The 17,622-nt window shown below is 46.2% G+C and overlaps 1 protein-coding gene across 4 annotated transcripts in view; it reads right to left on the bottom strand.

The window, feature by feature from the left end:
- Positions 1–17,622, bottom strand: part of M1AP (meiosis 1 associated protein) — a 198,227-nt gene that overhangs the window by 35,187 nt on the left and 145,418 nt on the right. For all 4 annotated transcript variants that reach the window (XM_078678833.1, XM_078678829.1, XM_078678830.1 and 1 more), the window contains exon 8: positions 4,309–4,515. In XM_078678833.1, the coding sequence (XP_078534959.1) occupies positions 4,309–4,515 (207 nt within the window). The remainder of the gene's footprint in view (positions 1–4,308; positions 4,516–17,622) is intronic.

Raw genomic sequence — 17,622 nt, 5'->3', positions numbered from 1 at the left:
CTATGAAGCAAGGTGAGATAATTTGCTAACCACCAAGACATACCCTACTTTGAACCAATAGCCAGAACACTAGAACACTACAGTAAAAAAACACCAGATAATAAATCAAAATAAAACCTAACTTAACAAAAACAAACAACCAAAAACTACATATTATTAATTTTAATTTATAACATAATTTTTACCACGCTAAATACAATATTTCTCCAAATAACAAAATTAACATACAATATACAAGGCAAACAGATCAAAAAAAGAAAATAATACAACACATTACACATAATTACAAAACAGCAAAATATGAACACAATACAATAAAAAATCCTGACCAACACATAAATAACATAAAAAATACAATGACTCTCAATTTTGTAACTAAAGTCCTCTGTAGACAATAGAACATCTAAGACAACACATACTCCATCACAAAAGTATACAAAATAGAGCCCCCAAAAATACTAATAAAATATAACCACTATTTAAAATCAAGTTAAGACACCCAAAACCTGAAGAATATATAATGAAATACCAATGATTGATCGACGAAATTAGCAAAAAACTATTAAAAATATAATAAATAGTTGGCTAATAAAATCCCTACTACATTCCCTTATAAAAAGGTTAAACAAGCCCATTATCTAAAAACAGAAGTATAACTTTAATAAAAACATCTGTTAAAGAAGACACAGAAAACCTACCCTCAAAACAAACATGCCCTACATAAATACTAACACACATGTCAAAATATAAAAAAACCAGATTAAAATATAACATACATTCCCTCAATACAAATACATATACAATAAAACTGAATAAGACCGTCTGCACTCTCCTCAAACAACTTGGACATAGTTCTGCACTAACTATACTTAAATACCTTTAACACCAAAGTAATTAACTTAACCAAACAAACTATTCTTGGAATTTGTATTACCTATTCCCACTCCAAACAAGTAGATTAGAGTAACTGTTGGACTTTGGAGGGCTATATGTAAAATTTCCACTCCATGCATAACCGCACTGAGGAACGTGTTGGACTCTGGAGGGGTTAAATTTACTATTCCTACTCCAAACTTAACCACATTATTGGGAAACTGTTGGACTTTGGAAGAGTGGGGTAGATTTGTCATTCCCACTCCAAATGTAACCACACAGGGGAAGTGTTGGGCTTTGCTGGGGAGGTTAGATTTGCTCTTTTCACTCCACACATAACCACATTGGGGGAAATTGTAGGACCTTTGGAAGGAGGGGGGATTTACAGTTCCCACTGCAAACATAATCAAGTTGTGGAAAGGGCTGGATTTGGAGGTGGGGTACATTTACTATTGTCACTTCAAACTGAACCACACTGGAGAAAGTGTTTGACTTTGATGGGGGTAGATTTACAATTCCTTCACCAAATCTAATCACATTCAGGAAAGTGTATGCGGCTCAGCGCCAGAAGATCTGCTGCACCTACCATGTTCATGTAAAGAACTTTTACAGGAACGGAAACAACTGTTAAAAAGCCAATTTAATCAACGAGGGATACGCACCAGGAGACAAGTGGCGTTGGCATGTTTTACACACAACTGAACTGCTATTTAGTAAAGTTCCTGAGGCTAAGCGAAAAGAAAATGCCAGCACTGTAGCTATTAAACATTTTAATCATCTGGAACAAGTGCAAGTACAACGAGGAGGCTTGAAGAGGACGCCTCCATATACCTCTTTTCTTGGCACTAATGCACTTTATCTGAGTCTAAAGCACCTCTAACTGAACATGGGAATGATTGGTGAGGGGAAGGATGGACTGGAATTAGGTATCTTTGCTCCTAATGAACCACAACTGAACTGTTGTCTAGCAAAGTTCCTGAGGTTATGCAAAAAGAATATGCCAGCACAACAGCTACTAACGACTTCAGCCTTTATAAACAGGTGCAAGTTTAACACAGAGGCTTGAAGAGGATACTCCCTTCTTGGCACTGATGCATTTTATTCAAGTCTAAAGCACTTCTTTGCACTTTTTACAGAATACTGGCATAGTTAGTGAAGGGAAGTTCAGACTGGAATTAAGTAGCTTAACCTATAAATGATATGTGCAAAATCAAAAAATAATTTGGCTAGGAAACTTGTTTCTTCACTTGGCTGATTACAACACAGACTCAAAGAATTATAAATATAAGATTTATGAACTATTACATTTCTATATGTATATTTGGTTTTAAATGAAGCTATTTTGATTTGCAACGGTTTTAATTAACTATGTAAATAAATTAAACTTGAAACATTCAGGAAAGTGTTTGACTTTGGGGTTTAGATTTACTATTCCCATTCCAAAATTAACCATATTGGGTAAAGTGTTTGACTTTGGGGGGGAAAGTTTATTTAGAATTCCCAGTCTAAACCTAACCACACTGGGGAAAGATTTGGACTTTGGGGGCGAGGGGAGGGTTTAAATTGTTGAAGTTTTGGGGGGTAAATTTACTATATTCACTCCAAACTTAACCACTTTGGGAAAAGTGTAGGTAAGAAAACAAGAGAAATAACCAAACTACAGACTAAAAATTAAACAAGCTAGAAAAATATAAACAATTAACAAAAAATATTTAACACTTTTTATAAATATATAAAATAAATATGCACAGTTAAAAAAATATAAAATAACATACTAAAATTACAAAAAAAGATTAAAAGCACTTCCACCCTATTCCGCTACCAAGCCTACAACCCGCTCCTAAAATATGTACAATCAAAATAACATGTCAAAACTTTTGACGTATATTACCCCAGGATGATGTATTCCCCAGACCCCTTGTTTCACATCTCCTGACCCTTCTGGTGAACAGGTCTTCTGACCTTTACAGATTCGTTTAAAGTAACAATCAAAATAATATAGATAATAATAAATTAACAAAAAAAATTATACTATCAACTACTAAAAAATCAATTAAAAAAAGTTATTCATGATATTATATACAACATTTAAATTCAGTATTAGGTACAATATTCTTCCCTGCAACAAAATATCCCATAATATACATGACCATCATTAAAAAAAAAAATGTGCAGATATTATATAGCGCAAACTCGACCTGAAGGTATTGGAGCGCTTTACATGACACCGGTTACGTTACACAAGGACACATTCAGGCACGGGGAGATTAAGTGATTTGCCCAGAATCACAGGCTATGGACGCAACCCTGAGGCTTGAACCATGGTTTCAAAGTCGGCAATCTAGCCGACGGACCACATCCTATAAATGACATTACTATAATACAGCAACAATATTAAAGATTGACTATATTTTTCCCCCAAAATTAAAGTACAACACAGCTTGACCAGGCTCTCAGCATAGAAATGCCCACACCTACATGGATCTAAGCTCGCCTTGAAAGAATCCACTATTGCTTGCCTTCTGCAATCGATGTTTTGCTCTGGAGATGCCACTGGTTGGTTGAAACAGAAGTGTAATTCCATAGTTTAATGACTGTCACTATTGTCTGGAAGTCCTGGGTGAATGTCTCTCATAAACTGGTTATTAGGAGTCAAACATCTTAAAAATGGTGGATAAAGAATCCTCTTGAGGTGTGGAACCACTACCTCTTTTCCTCTGGAGATGATTCGCACACGTGCAACTGAAATAGAAGATTCTTGACTTGCAGGTATTTTTTACAACGCACATCTTCAGGATTTTCTACTCTAAGGTTGATCTATCACAGTCATCTAACATCCCTGTTGAAACGTTGAGAAGATCTGATGCAAAGCCGCCATTGTGCAAGGGTGCCTGCGTTGCATGTAGGATTGTTTGGTGGACACGTTGCGTGGTTGCCTTGCGTGGCTTAAAAAATACAGGGAGCACATTTTTGAGCCTCCTGTGCCATCGGAGCATCACTTACGTCTGGCAACGCAAATCTTGAAATCATATCTAGGAGGCCACACACAACGACTGCGCGTGGCTTTGAATGGGCTCATAGATATGGAGTAAGGCACGGCAGCGGAAACCGCTGTTACCGTACTCTGCGCGTGGGAGGTGTTCCATGGGCCTGTGGTGGGTGTTTCCAGCACTGGGGGAAATAACAGGAATATTGGATAAATACGGTGCATTCCTGCCCTTCGCTTTAGCGCGAGGCAGCGCAGGAAGGTGACTTGCTGCGCTGCCCTACGTCAAATCTCCATAATTGAGAGCCATGTTTCTTTTGTGTCAGTCTTTCACCGCGTTGCGTGGCGCAAGAGCAACAGAAAGGGGCTCATAAATATGCCCGAAATGCTTTGTCCTTATGCACCTCCTCTCACCGAGCACTAACCACAGTAACGAGCTCTGGACTTACCTCCATCTCTCTCAGCTCTCCCTCTGGAAGGTCTTCTGGCAGCGCCGGGAAGTCGCAGGGGAGCAGGAGCTCTCTGGTCGCCACGGGTTTGGCCATCAGGGTGAATGACGGAGATGGAGCAATGATGTAATAGGCGTGGACAGTGACGTTCCAGCTGGGACCCACCGCCTGGGGCTCATTCTTTGCAAGTAACACCAGGTCTTTCTTCTGAAACGAGGGAATGTTGGAGATATGACTGTGGTGTCACCACACACCGACACAGGACCCTTCAAACACTTACTCGTGAATCAAGCCTCACAGGTGGACTCTCAAAAATGTTCCAAATTCCACTGCTTATACTTGCTCCAAGAATTTAAACAAATGTTCTGATTCTTAAGGACCACATTCTTAGCATTTAGACTTGTTTCAAGTATTTTATCCTTCAAGATAAAAATAAACAAAAGGTTCACATTTATTCTCGTTCTACTGCACGTTCCATCCTCGATCTCCCACTGAACACTCAACCTTCAATGACTGCCAAGTTCTCAATCCTTTACCGTCTACAAAGATCTCACTATCAACATCTTTCCACACCTTCAAACTCTGAATTCAATAATTAATAGGATTGCTGGAGTGTTTTTTGACCTTAGAGTTCTACCTATCGCTGCCAGGCTTTTTTTTAAGGAAATCTCATCAGTTCCACCCCATGAGGATCCAATGTGAGGGCAGAGAGTCCCAGCATGTGCGGCTTTCCTTCATCCAAACATGCAGTCACGATGCTTCATCACTTGTGTCCCTCTCCAGCAGTTGATGGATCTGGGTGTCGTCTCGGCACACTCAGAGCTGGAGTTCATAGAGATGGATGACCTGGGCAAGGGGTCGCGTGTATACATTAATACGTATACACTCTAAGGGAACAGGGACCGCGATGCCCTGTGGTGGACCGCACACGTGGATGGTCTCCAGCTGGATTCAGATGGGCTAACCCCTAACTGTCGGCTTCTGTCTGGAAGGAAGAAACCACTTGTGTGTTTGACAATTCTGACCATTCCTTCAGCTAGCTGTTCCCACAGTCTTAATATTGTGACATATTCCAATTCACACCCTCCAGGCGAGCCTGTGCATTGCTTAAACACGTCCCAATCCTTCCACAGTACAGGGTACCCACATGAGTACCTCCTGCGCTCCAAGACCATCCTCCCATCTTACCCTTGGTGTAATGGATGCCCACCTCTGTCAGTGCACGAGGTGAGAATGCGCCCAACAATTTGAAACCAAAAGGGAAGCCTGAGTGGATGTAAAACCTGTCCAAGCATTCTACATTAAAACAGCGGCTACAAAAACAACTATTGCGAGAAGAGACTTGGAAATATGTGCCAAAAAGCTCCAACTTGCATAAATATCTCCCTACGAATTCTTTAGCCTGTATTTAATTCCTAAATCCATTCACCTCACTCTCCATATGTTCTGGGTTAGGGCTAGCTTACTAGTCTATATCAAGTCCCAACACGTGAGATCAAGTGCTTTACAGTGGCCTTAAGGCTGTGTCGAAATCTTTGTAGTTAGATGCATAAATAAGTTCGAGATTTTTAATAAATGTTTAGGAGTTTACATCTTTCCTAAAGATGTTTTTACAAGTCTCTGTTCCCAAGAGAGGCGCGATGTGAAGTGGGTCATGGAAAGGAAGACAGAGAGAGAGCAGAGAAGACACTACTTACTCCTACAAACGCCAGTTACATGTCAGAGACTTAACAAAAGTGGTAGCCGAAGTCAAAAGTGTAAACTCCAGATGTGTCTCAGAATGGCCTGGCCAAACAAATCAGCAGCCTACGAGCTAGAATCCAAACACAGAGCTAGCATTAAATGCATTGCTAGAGGTAGTATCTGATGCACTGAGATAGAGCTATAACCCCAAGCACAGAGCTAGAGCCAGCATTCGAAAGAGCTAGCATCCAAAGCACAGAGCTAGCATCCAAAGCACAGAGCTAGCATCCAATGTACAGAGCTAGAATCCAGTGCACAGAGCTAGAATCCAGTGCACAGAGCTAGAGCCAGCATTCAAAAGAGCTAGCATCCAAAGCACAGAGCTAGAGCTAGCATCCAATGCGCAGAGTTAGAATCCAATGCACAGAGCTAGAGCTAGCATCCAATACAGAGCTAGAGCTAGCATCCAAAGCACCGAGCTAGAGCTAGCATCCAATGCAGAGCTAGAGCTAGCATCCAATGCAGAGCTAGAGCTAGCATCCAATGCAGAGCTAGAGCTGGCATCCAAAGCGCAGAGCTAGAGCTAGCATCCAATGTACAGAGCTAGAATCCAATGCACAGAGCTAGAGCTAGCATCCAATGCACAGAGCTAGAACTAGCATCCAATGTACAGTGCTAGAGCTAGCATCAAATGCACAGAGCTAGAGCTAGCATCCAATGCAGAGCTAGAGCTAGCATCCAATGCACAGAGCTAAAACTAACATCCAATGCACAGAGCTAGAGCTAGCATCCAATGCAGAGCTAGAGCTAGCATCCAATGCACAGAGCTAGAGCTAGCATCCAATGCACAGAGCTAGAGCTAGCATCCAATGCACAGAGCTAGAGCTAGCATCCAATGCACAGAGCTAGAGCTAGCATCCAATGCAGAGCTAGAGCTAGCATCCAATGCACAGAGCTAGAGCTAGCATCCAATGCACAGAGCTAGAGCTAGCATCCAATGCACAGAGCTAGAGCTAGCATCCAATGCAGAGCTAGAGCTAGCATCCAATGCACAGAGCTAGAGCTAGCATCCAATGCACAGAGCTAGAGCTAGCATACAATGCACAGAGCTAGAGCTAGCATGCAATGCACAGAGCTAGAGCTAGCATTCAATGCACAGAGCTAGAGCTAGCATTCAATGCACAGAGCCAGAGCTTGCATCCAATGCACCGAGCTAGAGCTAGCATTCAATGCACAGAGCTAGAGCTAGCATCCAATGCACAGAGCTAGAGCTAGCATCCAATGCAGAGCTAGAGCTAGCATCCAATGCACAGAGTTAGAGCTAGCATCCAATGCACAGAGCTAGAGCTACCATCCAATGCACAGAGCTAGAGCTAGCATCCAATGCACAGAGCTAGAGCTAACATACAATGCACAGAGCTAGAGCTAGCATCCAATGCAGAGCTAGAGCTAGCATTCCATGCACAGAGCTAGAGCTAGCATCCAATGCAGAGCTAGAGCTGGCATCCAAAGCACTGAGCTAGAGCTAGCATCCATGGCATTGAGCTAGAGCTAACATACAATGCACAGAGCTAGAGCTAGCATCCAATGCACAGAGCTAGAGCTAGCACCCCAAGAACTGAGCTAGAGCTAGCCTCCAATGCAGAGCTAGAGCTAACATCCAATGCACAGAGCTAGAGCTAACATCCAATGCACAGAGCTAGAGCTAGCATCCAATGCACCGAGCTAGAGCTAACATCCAATGCACAGAGCTAGAGCTAGCATCCAATGCACAGAGCTAGAGCTAGCATCCAATGCACAGAGCTAGAACTAGCATCCAATGTACAGTGCTAGAGCTAGCATCAAATGCACAGAGCTAGAGCTAGCATCCAATGCAGAGCTAGAGCTAGCATCCAATGCACAGAGCTAAAACTAACATCCAATGCACAGAGCTAGAGCTAGCATCCAATGCAGAGCTAGAGCTAGCATCCAATGCACAGAGCTAGAGTTAACATCCAATGGAGTGCAGGGAGGTGACTCAAGGAGTGCAGGGAGGTGGTCCTCCCCTTCCTTTTAGAGGTACTGAACCTTGTGATTATGGAAAGAAACTTTCCCCTCTCGTGGAAAATGGCAGTGGTTAAACCGCTTCTCAAAAAGGCCACTCTGGACCCTGGGGTGTTGAAGAACTTCCGGCCAATTTCACTGCTGCGCGTCCTAGCTAAAATTCTTGAGGCCCATCTTAATCATCATTTAAGTGCCTTTCTGAATGACGCCAATTTGCTGGATTTCTCCCAGCACGGCTTCCGAAGAGCCCACAGTACGGAGTCCGCCCTCACGATGGTTATTAACAACATTCGAGTGAAGGTCGATCTGGGCCAGACCACTCTTCTGGTCCTACTCGACCTTACGGCAGTATTTGACACTCTGTCCCCCTCTGTACTGATTGCCCGCCTTTAGGAGATTGGAGTTGGCGGCCCAGCCCTGAACCTTCCTACTTCCTTTCTCAGTAAAAGAGAACAGAGGGTAAAACTGTGTGAATTTTTTTCACCCTCTAAACCAGTGCAGTGTGGGGTTCCTCAAGGCTATTCCCTGAGCCCCACACTTTTTAACATCTACGTAGCCCCATTGGCCAGGCTGGTACGATCTTTTGGCCTAGAGGTATTGTCATACGCTGACGATACCCAAATCATGGTCTCTCTCTCTCAATCAGTCAGTCTTTCCGCTTCTAACTTTAGGAACTGCATGGAAGCAGTCTCCTTATGGATGATTCAGAACTTCCTGAAGTTAAACAGAGAGAAGACCGAGGTCCTGATTTTCGGGGTCAACCAGAATATCTGGTCGAGTGACTGGTGGCCTCTGTCTCTTGGGGCGTGTCCTCTCCCGTCTCAATTTGCTAGGAATCTGGGTGTCCTGATTGATTCCACCCTCTCTTTTGAACGTCAGGTCAGCAGAACTGTTTCAACCTGCTGTGGGATCATCAGGGTGCTCAGAAAGATTGCTCATTTCCTCTCGCCCGAATCGCGGAAGCAGGTCACAGTGGCCCTTGTCTCTTCGAGACTAGACTATTGTAATGCGCTTTATTTAGGTATCAACAAGAACCTTATTCAGCACTTACAGATAGTGCAAAATGCGGCGGCCAGGCTGTCCTCAGCCTCTGCAGCCAGGAAGAACGTGCACTGGCTGCCCGTACAGGCCAGGATCTCTTTTAAGATCCTTTGCCTTGTTCATGGGGCCTTATATGGCTCAGGCTCGGAGGGCATTGGGGCCCTACTCCACTTCTATTCTCCTTGTAGGGTCCTCCGCTCTTCTAATAAAAATCTTCTGTCAGTCCCCCGGTTTGTCAAAAAAAGGTGGGGAGGGAGAGCCTTTTCCTCCGTGGCTCCCAGGCTGTGAAATTCTCTCCCCCCTGAACTGGCAGGACAGTCTTCCATTGCCCTCTTCCGCAAAGCCTTGAAAACGCATCTCTTTGTTGAGGCCTATCTGTAGTCTGGCTCCATAACTTCAACAAGTTGCACGATCAACTTGATGCCATTGGGCTAAGTCTGCGCTGTATAAGACATAACTCACTCACTCACTCACTCAATGCACAGAGCTAGAGCTAGCATCCAATGCAGAGCTAGAGCTAACATCCAATGCACAGAGCTAGAGCTAGCATCCAATGCAGAGCTAGAGCTAGCATCCAATGCAGAGCTAGAGCTAGCATCCAATGTACAGAGCTAGAGCTAGCATCCAATGCAGAGCTAGAGCTAACATCCAATGCACAGAGCTAGAGCTAGCATCCAATGTAGAGCTAGAGCTAGCATCCAATGCACAGAGCTAGAGCTAGCATCCAATGCACAGAGCTAGAGCTAGCATCCAAGGCACAGAGCTACAGCTAGCATCCAATGCACAGAGCTAGAGCTAGCATCCAATGCACAGAGCTAGAGCTAGCATCCAATGCAGAGCTAGAGCTAACATCCAATGCACAGAGCTAGAGCTAGCATCCAATGCAGAGCTAGAGCTAACATCCAATGCAGAGAGCTAGAGCTAGCATCCAATGCAGAGCTAGAGCTAGCATCCAATGCAGAGCTAGAGCTAGCATCCAATGCAGAGCTAGAGCTAGCATCCAAAGCACTACGCTAGAGCTAGCATCCAATGCACAGAGCTAGAGCTAGCATCCAAGGCACAGAGCTAGAGCTAGCATCCAATGCACAGAGCTAGAGCTAGCATCCAATGCACAGAGCTAGAGCTAGCATCCATAGCACCGTGCTGGAGCTAACATCCAATGCACAGAGCTAGAGCTAGCATCTAATGCAGAGCTAGAGCTAGCATCCAATGCACAGAGCTAGAGCTAGCATCCAATGCACAGAGCTAGAGCTAGCATCCAATGCAGAGCTAGAGCTAGCATCCAATGCAGAGCTAGAGCTAGCATCCAATGCACAGAGCTAGAGCTAGCATCCAATGCAGAGCTAGAGCTAGCATCCAATGCACAGAGCTAGAGCTAGCATCCAATGAACAGAGCTAGAGCTAGCATCCAATGCACAGAGCTAGAGCTAGCATCCAATGCACAGAGCTAGAGCTAGCATCCAATGCACAGAGCTAGAGCTTGCATCCAATGCAGAGCTAGAGCTAGCATCCAATGCACAGAGCTAGAGCTAGCATCCAATGCACAGAGCTAGAGCTAGCATCCAAGGCACAGAGCTAGAGCTAGCATCCAATGCACAGAGCTAGAGCTAGCATCCAATGCACAGAGCTAGAGCTAGCATCCAATGCAGAGCTAGAGCTAACATCCAATGCACAGAGCTAGAGCTAGCATCCAATGCAGAGCTAGAGCTAACATCCAATGCACAGAGCTAGAGCTAGCATCCAATGAACAGAGCTAGAGCTAGCATCCAATGCACAGAGCTAGAGCTAGCATCCAATGCACAGAGCTAGAGCTAGCATCCAATGCACAGAGCTAGAGCTAGCATCCAATGCAGAGCTAGAGCTAACATCCAATGCACAGAGCTAGAGCTAGCATCCAATGCAGAGCTAGAGCTAGCATCCAATGCAGAGCTAGAGCTAGCATCCAATGCAGAGCTAGAGCTAGCATCCAAAGCACTAAGCTAGAGCTAGCATCCAATGCACAGAGCTAGAGCTAGCATCCAAGGCACAGAGCTAGAGCTAGCATCCAATGCACAGAGCTAGAGCTAGCATCCAATGCACAGAGCTAGAGCTAGCATCCATAGCACCGTGCTAGAGCTAACATCCAATGCACAGAGCTAGAGCTAGCATCCAATGCAGAGCTAGAGCTAGCATCCAATGCACAGAGCTAGAGCTAGCATCCAATGCAGAGCTAGAGCTAGCATCCAATGCAGAGCTAGAGCTAAAATACAATGCACAGAGCTAGAGCTAGCATCCAATGCACCGTGCTAGAGCTAACATCCAATGCACAGAGCTAGAGCTAGCATCCAATGCAGAGCTAGAGCTAGCATCCAATGCACAGAGCTAGAGCTAGCATCCAATGCACAGAGCTAGAGCTAGCATCCAATGCAGAGCTAGAGCTAGCATCCAACGCAGAGCTAGAGCTAGCATCCAATGCACAGAGCTAGAGCTAGCATCCAATGCAGAGCTAGAGCTAGCATCCAATGCACAGAGCTAGAGCTAGCATCCAATGAACAGAGCTAGAGCTAGCATCCAATGCACAGAGCTAGAGCTAGCATCCAATGCACAGAGCTAGAGCTAGCATCCAATGCACAGAGCTAGAGCTAGAGCTAGCATCCAATGCAGAGCTAGAGCTAGCATCCAATGCAGAGCTAGAGCTAGCATCCAATGCACAGAGCTAGAGCTAGCATCCAATGCACAGCGCTAGAACTAGCATCCAATGCACAGAGCTAGAGCTAGCATCCAATGCAGAGCTAGAGCTAGCATCCAATGCAGAGCTAGAGCTAGCATCCAACGCACAGAGCCAGAGCTAGCATCCAATGCACAGAGCTAGAGCTAGCATCCAATGCAGAGCTAGAGATAAATCCAACGCACAGAGTTAGAGCTAGCATCCAATGCACAGAGCTAGAGCTATAACCCCAAGAACTGAGCTAGAGCTAGCATCCAATGCACAGAGCTAGAGCTAGCATCCAAAGCACGGAGCGAGAGCTAGCATCCAAAGCACCGAGCTAGAGCTAGCATCCAATGCACAGAGCTAGAGCTAGCATCCAAGGCACAGAGCTAGAATCCAGTGCACAGATCTAGAGCTAGCATCCAATGCACAGAGCTAGAGCTAGCCTCCAATGCTCCAAGTTAGAGCTAGCATCCAAAGCACTAAGCTAGAGCTAGCATCCAATGCAGAGCTAGAGCTAGCATCCAATGCACAGAGCTCGAGCTAGCATCCAATGAAGAGCTAGAGCTAGCATCCAATGCAGAGCTAGAGCTAGCATCCAATGCAGAGCTAGAGCTAGCATCCAATGCAGAGCTAGAGCTAGCATCCAAAGCAGAGCTAGAGCTAGCATCCAAAGCACTAAGCTAGAGCTAGTATCCAATGCAGAGCTAGAGCTAGCATCCAATGCACAGAGCTCGAGCTAGCATCCAATGCAGAGCTAGAGCTAGCATCCAATGCAGAGCTAGAGCTAGCATCCAATGCAGAGCTAGAGCTAGCATCCAATGCAGAGCTAGAGCTAGCATCCAGTGCACAGAGCTAGAGCTAGCATCCAATGCAGAGCTAGAGCTAGCATCCAGTGCACAGAGCTAGAGCTAGCATCCAATGCAGAGCTAGAGCTAGCATCCAGTGCACAGAGCTAGAGCTAGCATCCAAAGCACCGAGCTAGAGCTAGCATCCAATGCACATAGCTAGAGCTAGCATCCAAGGCACAGAGCTAGAATCCAGTGCACAGATCTAGAGCTAGCATCCAATGCACAGAGCTAGAGCTAGCCTCCAATTCTCCAAGTTAGAGCTAGCATCCAATGCAGAGCTAGAGCTAGCATCCAATGCACAGAGCTCGAGCTAGCATCCCATGCAGAGCTAGAGCTAGCATCCAATGCAGAGCTAGAGCTAGCATCCAATGCAGAGCTAGAGCTAGCATCCAATGCAGAGCTAGAGCTAGCATCCAATGCAGAGCTAGAGCTAGCATCCAAAGCACTAAGCTAGAGCTAGCATCCAATGCAGAGCTAGAGCTAGCATCCAATGCACAGAGCTTGAGCTAGCATCCAATGCAGAGCTAGAGCTAGCATCCAATGCAGAGCTAGAGATAGCATCCAATGCACAGAGCTAGAGCCAGCATTCAAAAGAGCTAGCATCCAAAACACTGAGCTGGAGCTAGCATCCAGTGCACAGAGCTAGCATCCAAAGCACTGAGCTAGAGCTAGCATCCAATGCAGAGCTAGAGCTAGCATCCAAAGCACTGAGCTGGAGCTAGCCTCCAATGCACAGAGCTAGAGCTAGCATCCAGTGCACAGAGCTAGCATCCAAAGCACTGAGCTAGAGCTAGCATCCAATGCAGAGCTAGAGCTAGCATCCAAAACACTGAGCTGGAGCTAGCCTCCCATGCACAGAGCTAGAGCTAGCATCCAGTGCACAGAGCTAGCATCCAAAGCACTGAGCTAGAGCTAGCATCCAATGCAGAGCTAGAGCTAGCATCCAGTGCAGAGCTAGAGCTAGCATCCAGTGCACAGAGCTAGAGCTAGCATCCAATGCAGAGCTAGAGCTAGCATCCAATGCACAGAGCTAGAGCTAGCATCCAATGCACAGAGCTAGAACTAGCATCCAATGCACAGAGCTAGAGCTAGCATCCAATGCAGAGCTAGAGCTAGCATCCAATGCACAGAGCCAGAGCTAGCATCCAATGCACAGAGCTAGAGCTAGCATCCAATGCAGAGCTAGAGCTAGCATCCAATGCACAGAGCTAGAGCTAGCATCCAAAGCACGGAGCTAGAGCTAGCATCCAAAGCACCGAGCTAGAGCTAGCATCCAATGCACAGAGCTAGAGCTAGCATCCAAGGCACAGAGCTAGAATCCAGTGCACAGATCTAGAGCTAGCATCCAATGCACAGAGCTAGAGCTAGCCTCCAATGCTCAAAGTTAGAGCTAGCATCCAAAGCACTAAGCTAGAGCTAGCATCCAATGCAGAGCTAGAGCTAGCATCCAATGCACAGAGCTCGAGCTAGCATCCAATGCAGAGCTAGAGCTAGAATCCAATGCAGAGCTAGAGCTAGCATCCAATGCAGAGCTAGAGCTAGCATCCAAAGCAGAGCTAGAGCTAGCATCCAAAGCACTAAGCTAGAGCTAGCATCCAATGCAGAGCTCGAGCTAGCATCCAATGCACAGAGCTCGAGCTAGCATCCAATGCAGAGCTAGAGCTAGCATCCAATGCAGAGCTAGAGCTAGCATCCAATGCATAGCTAGAGCTAGCATCCAGTGCACAGAGCTAGAGCTAGCATCCAATGCAGAGCTAGAGCTAGCATCAAGTGCACAGAGCTAGAGCTAGCATCCAATGCAGAGCTAGAGCTAGCATCCAGTGCACAGAGCTAGAGCTAGCATCCAAAGCACAGAGCTAGAGCTAGCATCCAATGCACAGAGCTAGAGCTAGCCTCCAATTCTCCAAGTTAGAGCTAGCATCCAATGCAGAGCTAGAGCTAGCATCCAATGCACAGAGCTCGAGCTAGCATCCCATGCAGAGCTAGAGCTAGCATCCAATGCAGAGCTAGAGCTAGCATCCAATGCAGAGCTAGAGCTAGCATCCAATGCAGAGCTAGAGCTAGCATCCAATGCAGAGCTAGAGCTAGCATCCAAAGCACTAAGCTAGAGCTAGCATCCAATGCAGAGCTAGAGCTAGCATCCAATGCACAGAGCTCGAGCTAGCATCCAATGCAGAGCTAGAGCTAGCATCCAATGCAGAGCTAGAGATAGCATCCAATGCACAGAGCTAGAGCCAGCATTCAAAAGAGCTAGCATCCAAAACACTGAGCTGGAGCTAGCATCTAGTGCACAGAGCTAGCATCCAAAGCACTGAGCTAGAGCTAGCATCCAATGCAGAGCTAGAGCTAGCATCCAAAGCACTGAGCTGGAGCTAGCCTCCAATGCACAGAGCTAGAGCTAGCATCCAGTGCACAGAGCTAGCATCCAAAGCACTGAGCTAGAGCTAGCATCCAATGCAGAGCTAGAGCTAGCATCCACAACACTGAGCTGGAGCTAGCCTCCCATGCACAGAGCTAGAGCTAGCATCCAGTGCACAGAGCTAGCATCCAAAGCACTGAGCTAGAGCTAGCATCCAATGCAGAGCTAGAGCTAGCATCCAGTGCAGAGCTAGAGCTAGCATCCAGTGCACAGAGCTAGAGCTAGCATCCAATGCACATAGCTAGAGCCAGCATTCAAAAGAGCTAGCATCCAAAACACTGAGCTAGAGCTAGCATCCAATGCACAGAGCTAGAGCTAGCATCCAATGCAGAGCTAGAGCTAGCATCCAGTGCACAGAGCTAGAGCTAGCATCCAATGCACATAGCTAGAGCCAGCATTCAAAAGAGCTAGCATCCAAAACACTGAGCTGGAGCTAGCATCTAATGCACAGAGCTAGAGCTAGCATCAAAAGCACCGTGCTAGCTAGCATCCAATGCACAGAGCTAGTTAGCATCCAAAGCACCGAGCTAGAGTTAGCATCCAATGCACAGAGCTAGAGCTAGCATCCAATGCACAGAGCTAGAGCTAGCATCCAATGCACAGAGCTAGAGCTAGCATCCAGGGTACAGAGCTAAAGCTAGCATCCAACAGAGAGAGCTAGAGCTAGCATCCAATGCACAGAGCTAGAGCTAGCATCCAATGCACAGAGCTAGCATCCAATGCAGAGCTAGAGCTAACATACAATGCACAGAGCTAGAGCTAGCATCCAAAGCAGAGCTAGAGCTAGCATCCAAAGCACTAAGCTAGAGCTAGCATCCAATGCAGAGCTAGATCTAGCATCCATTGCACAGAGCTCGAGCTAGCATCCAATGCAGAGCTAGAGCTAGCATCCAATGCAGAGCTAGAGCTAGCATCCAATGCAGAGCTAGAGCTAGCATCCAATGCAGAGCTAGAGCTAGCATCCAGTGCACAGAGCTAGAGCTAGCATCCAATGCAGAGCTAGAGCTAGCATCCAATGCACAGAGCTAGAGCTAGCCTCCAATGCACATAGCTAGAGCTAGCATCCAAAGCACTGAGCTAGAGCTAGCATCCAACAGAGAGCCAGAGCTAGCATCCAATGCACAGAGCTAGAGCTAGCATCCGATGTACAAAGCTAGAGCTAGCATCCAATGCATAGATAGAGCTAGCATCCAATGCACAGACCTAGCATTCAATGCACAGAGCCAGAGGTAGCATCCAATGCACAGAGCTAGAGCTAGCAGCACTGATCAGAGCTAGAGCTAGCATCCAATGCACATAGCTAGAGCTAGCATCCAACAGAGATCTAGAGCTAGCAGCCAATGCACAGAGCTATAGATAGCCTCCAATGCACAGAGCTAGAGCTAGCATCCAATGCACAGAGCTAGAGCTAGCATCCAATGCAGAGCTAGCATCTAATGCACATAGCTAGAGCCAGCATTCCAAAGAGCTAGCATCCAAAATACTGAGCTAGATCTAGCATCCAATGCACAGAGCTAGAGCTAGCATCCAGTGCACAGAGCTAGCATCCAAAGCACTGAGCTAGAGCTAGCATCCAATGCACAGAGCTAGAGCTAACATCCAGTGCAGAGCTAGAGCTAGCATCCAAAGCACCAAGCTAGCTAGCATGCAATGCACAGAGCTAGAGCCAGCATTCAAAAGAGCTAGCATCCAAAACACAGAGCTAGAGCTAGCATCCAATGCACAGAGCTATAGCTAGCCTCCAATGCACAGAGCTAGAGCTAGCATCCAGTGCACAGAGCTAGCATCCAAAGCACTGAGCTAGAGCTAGCATCCAATGCACAGAGCTAGAGCTAGCATCCAGTGCAGAGCTAGAGCTAGCATTCAAAGCACCGAGCTAGCTAGCATCCAAAGCACAGAGCTAGAGTTAGCATCCAATGCACAGAGCTAGAGCTAGCATCCAATGCACAGAGCTAGCATCCAGTGCACAGAGCTTGAGCTAGCATCCAGTGCACAGAGCTAGCATCCAAGGCACAGAGCTAGAGCTAGCCTCCAATGCACATAGCTAGAGCTAGCATCCAATGCACAGAGCTAGAGCTAGCATCCAGGGCACAGAGCTAGAGCTAGCCTCAAATGCAGAGCTAGAGTTGCTAACATCCAATGCACAGAGCTAGAGCTAGCATCCAATGCACAGAGCTAGAGCTAGCATCCAATGCAGAGCTAGAGCTAACATACAATGCACAGAGCTAGAGCTAGCATCCAATGCACAGAGCTAGAGCTAGCATCCAATGCAGAGCTAGAGCTAACATACAATGCACAGAGCTAGAGCTAGCATCCAATGCAGAGCTAGAGCTAGCATGCAATGCAGAGCTAGAGCTAGCACCCAATGCCCAGGGCTAGAGCTAGCCTCCAATGCAGAGCTAGAGCTAACATCCAATGCACAGAGCTAGAGCTAGCATCCAATGCGCAGAGTTAGAGCTAGCATCCAATGTACAGTGCTAGAGCTAGCATCCAATGCAGAGCTAGAGCTAACAGACAATGCACAGAGCTAGATCTAGCATCCAATGCAGAGCTAGAGCTAGCATCCAATGCACAGAGCTAGAGCTAGC

The sequence above is a fragment of the Lissotriton helveticus genome, chromosome 2_2, assembly GCF_964261635.1.
Source record: "Lissotriton helveticus chromosome 2_2, aLisHel1.1, whole genome shotgun sequence".
NCBI classification, from domain to species: domain Eukaryota; kingdom Metazoa; phylum Chordata; class Amphibia; order Caudata; family Salamandridae; genus Lissotriton; species Lissotriton helveticus.
The sequence above is the reverse complement of the archived record's forward strand: the minus strand, read 5'-3'. Positions and strand labels throughout refer to the sequence as shown.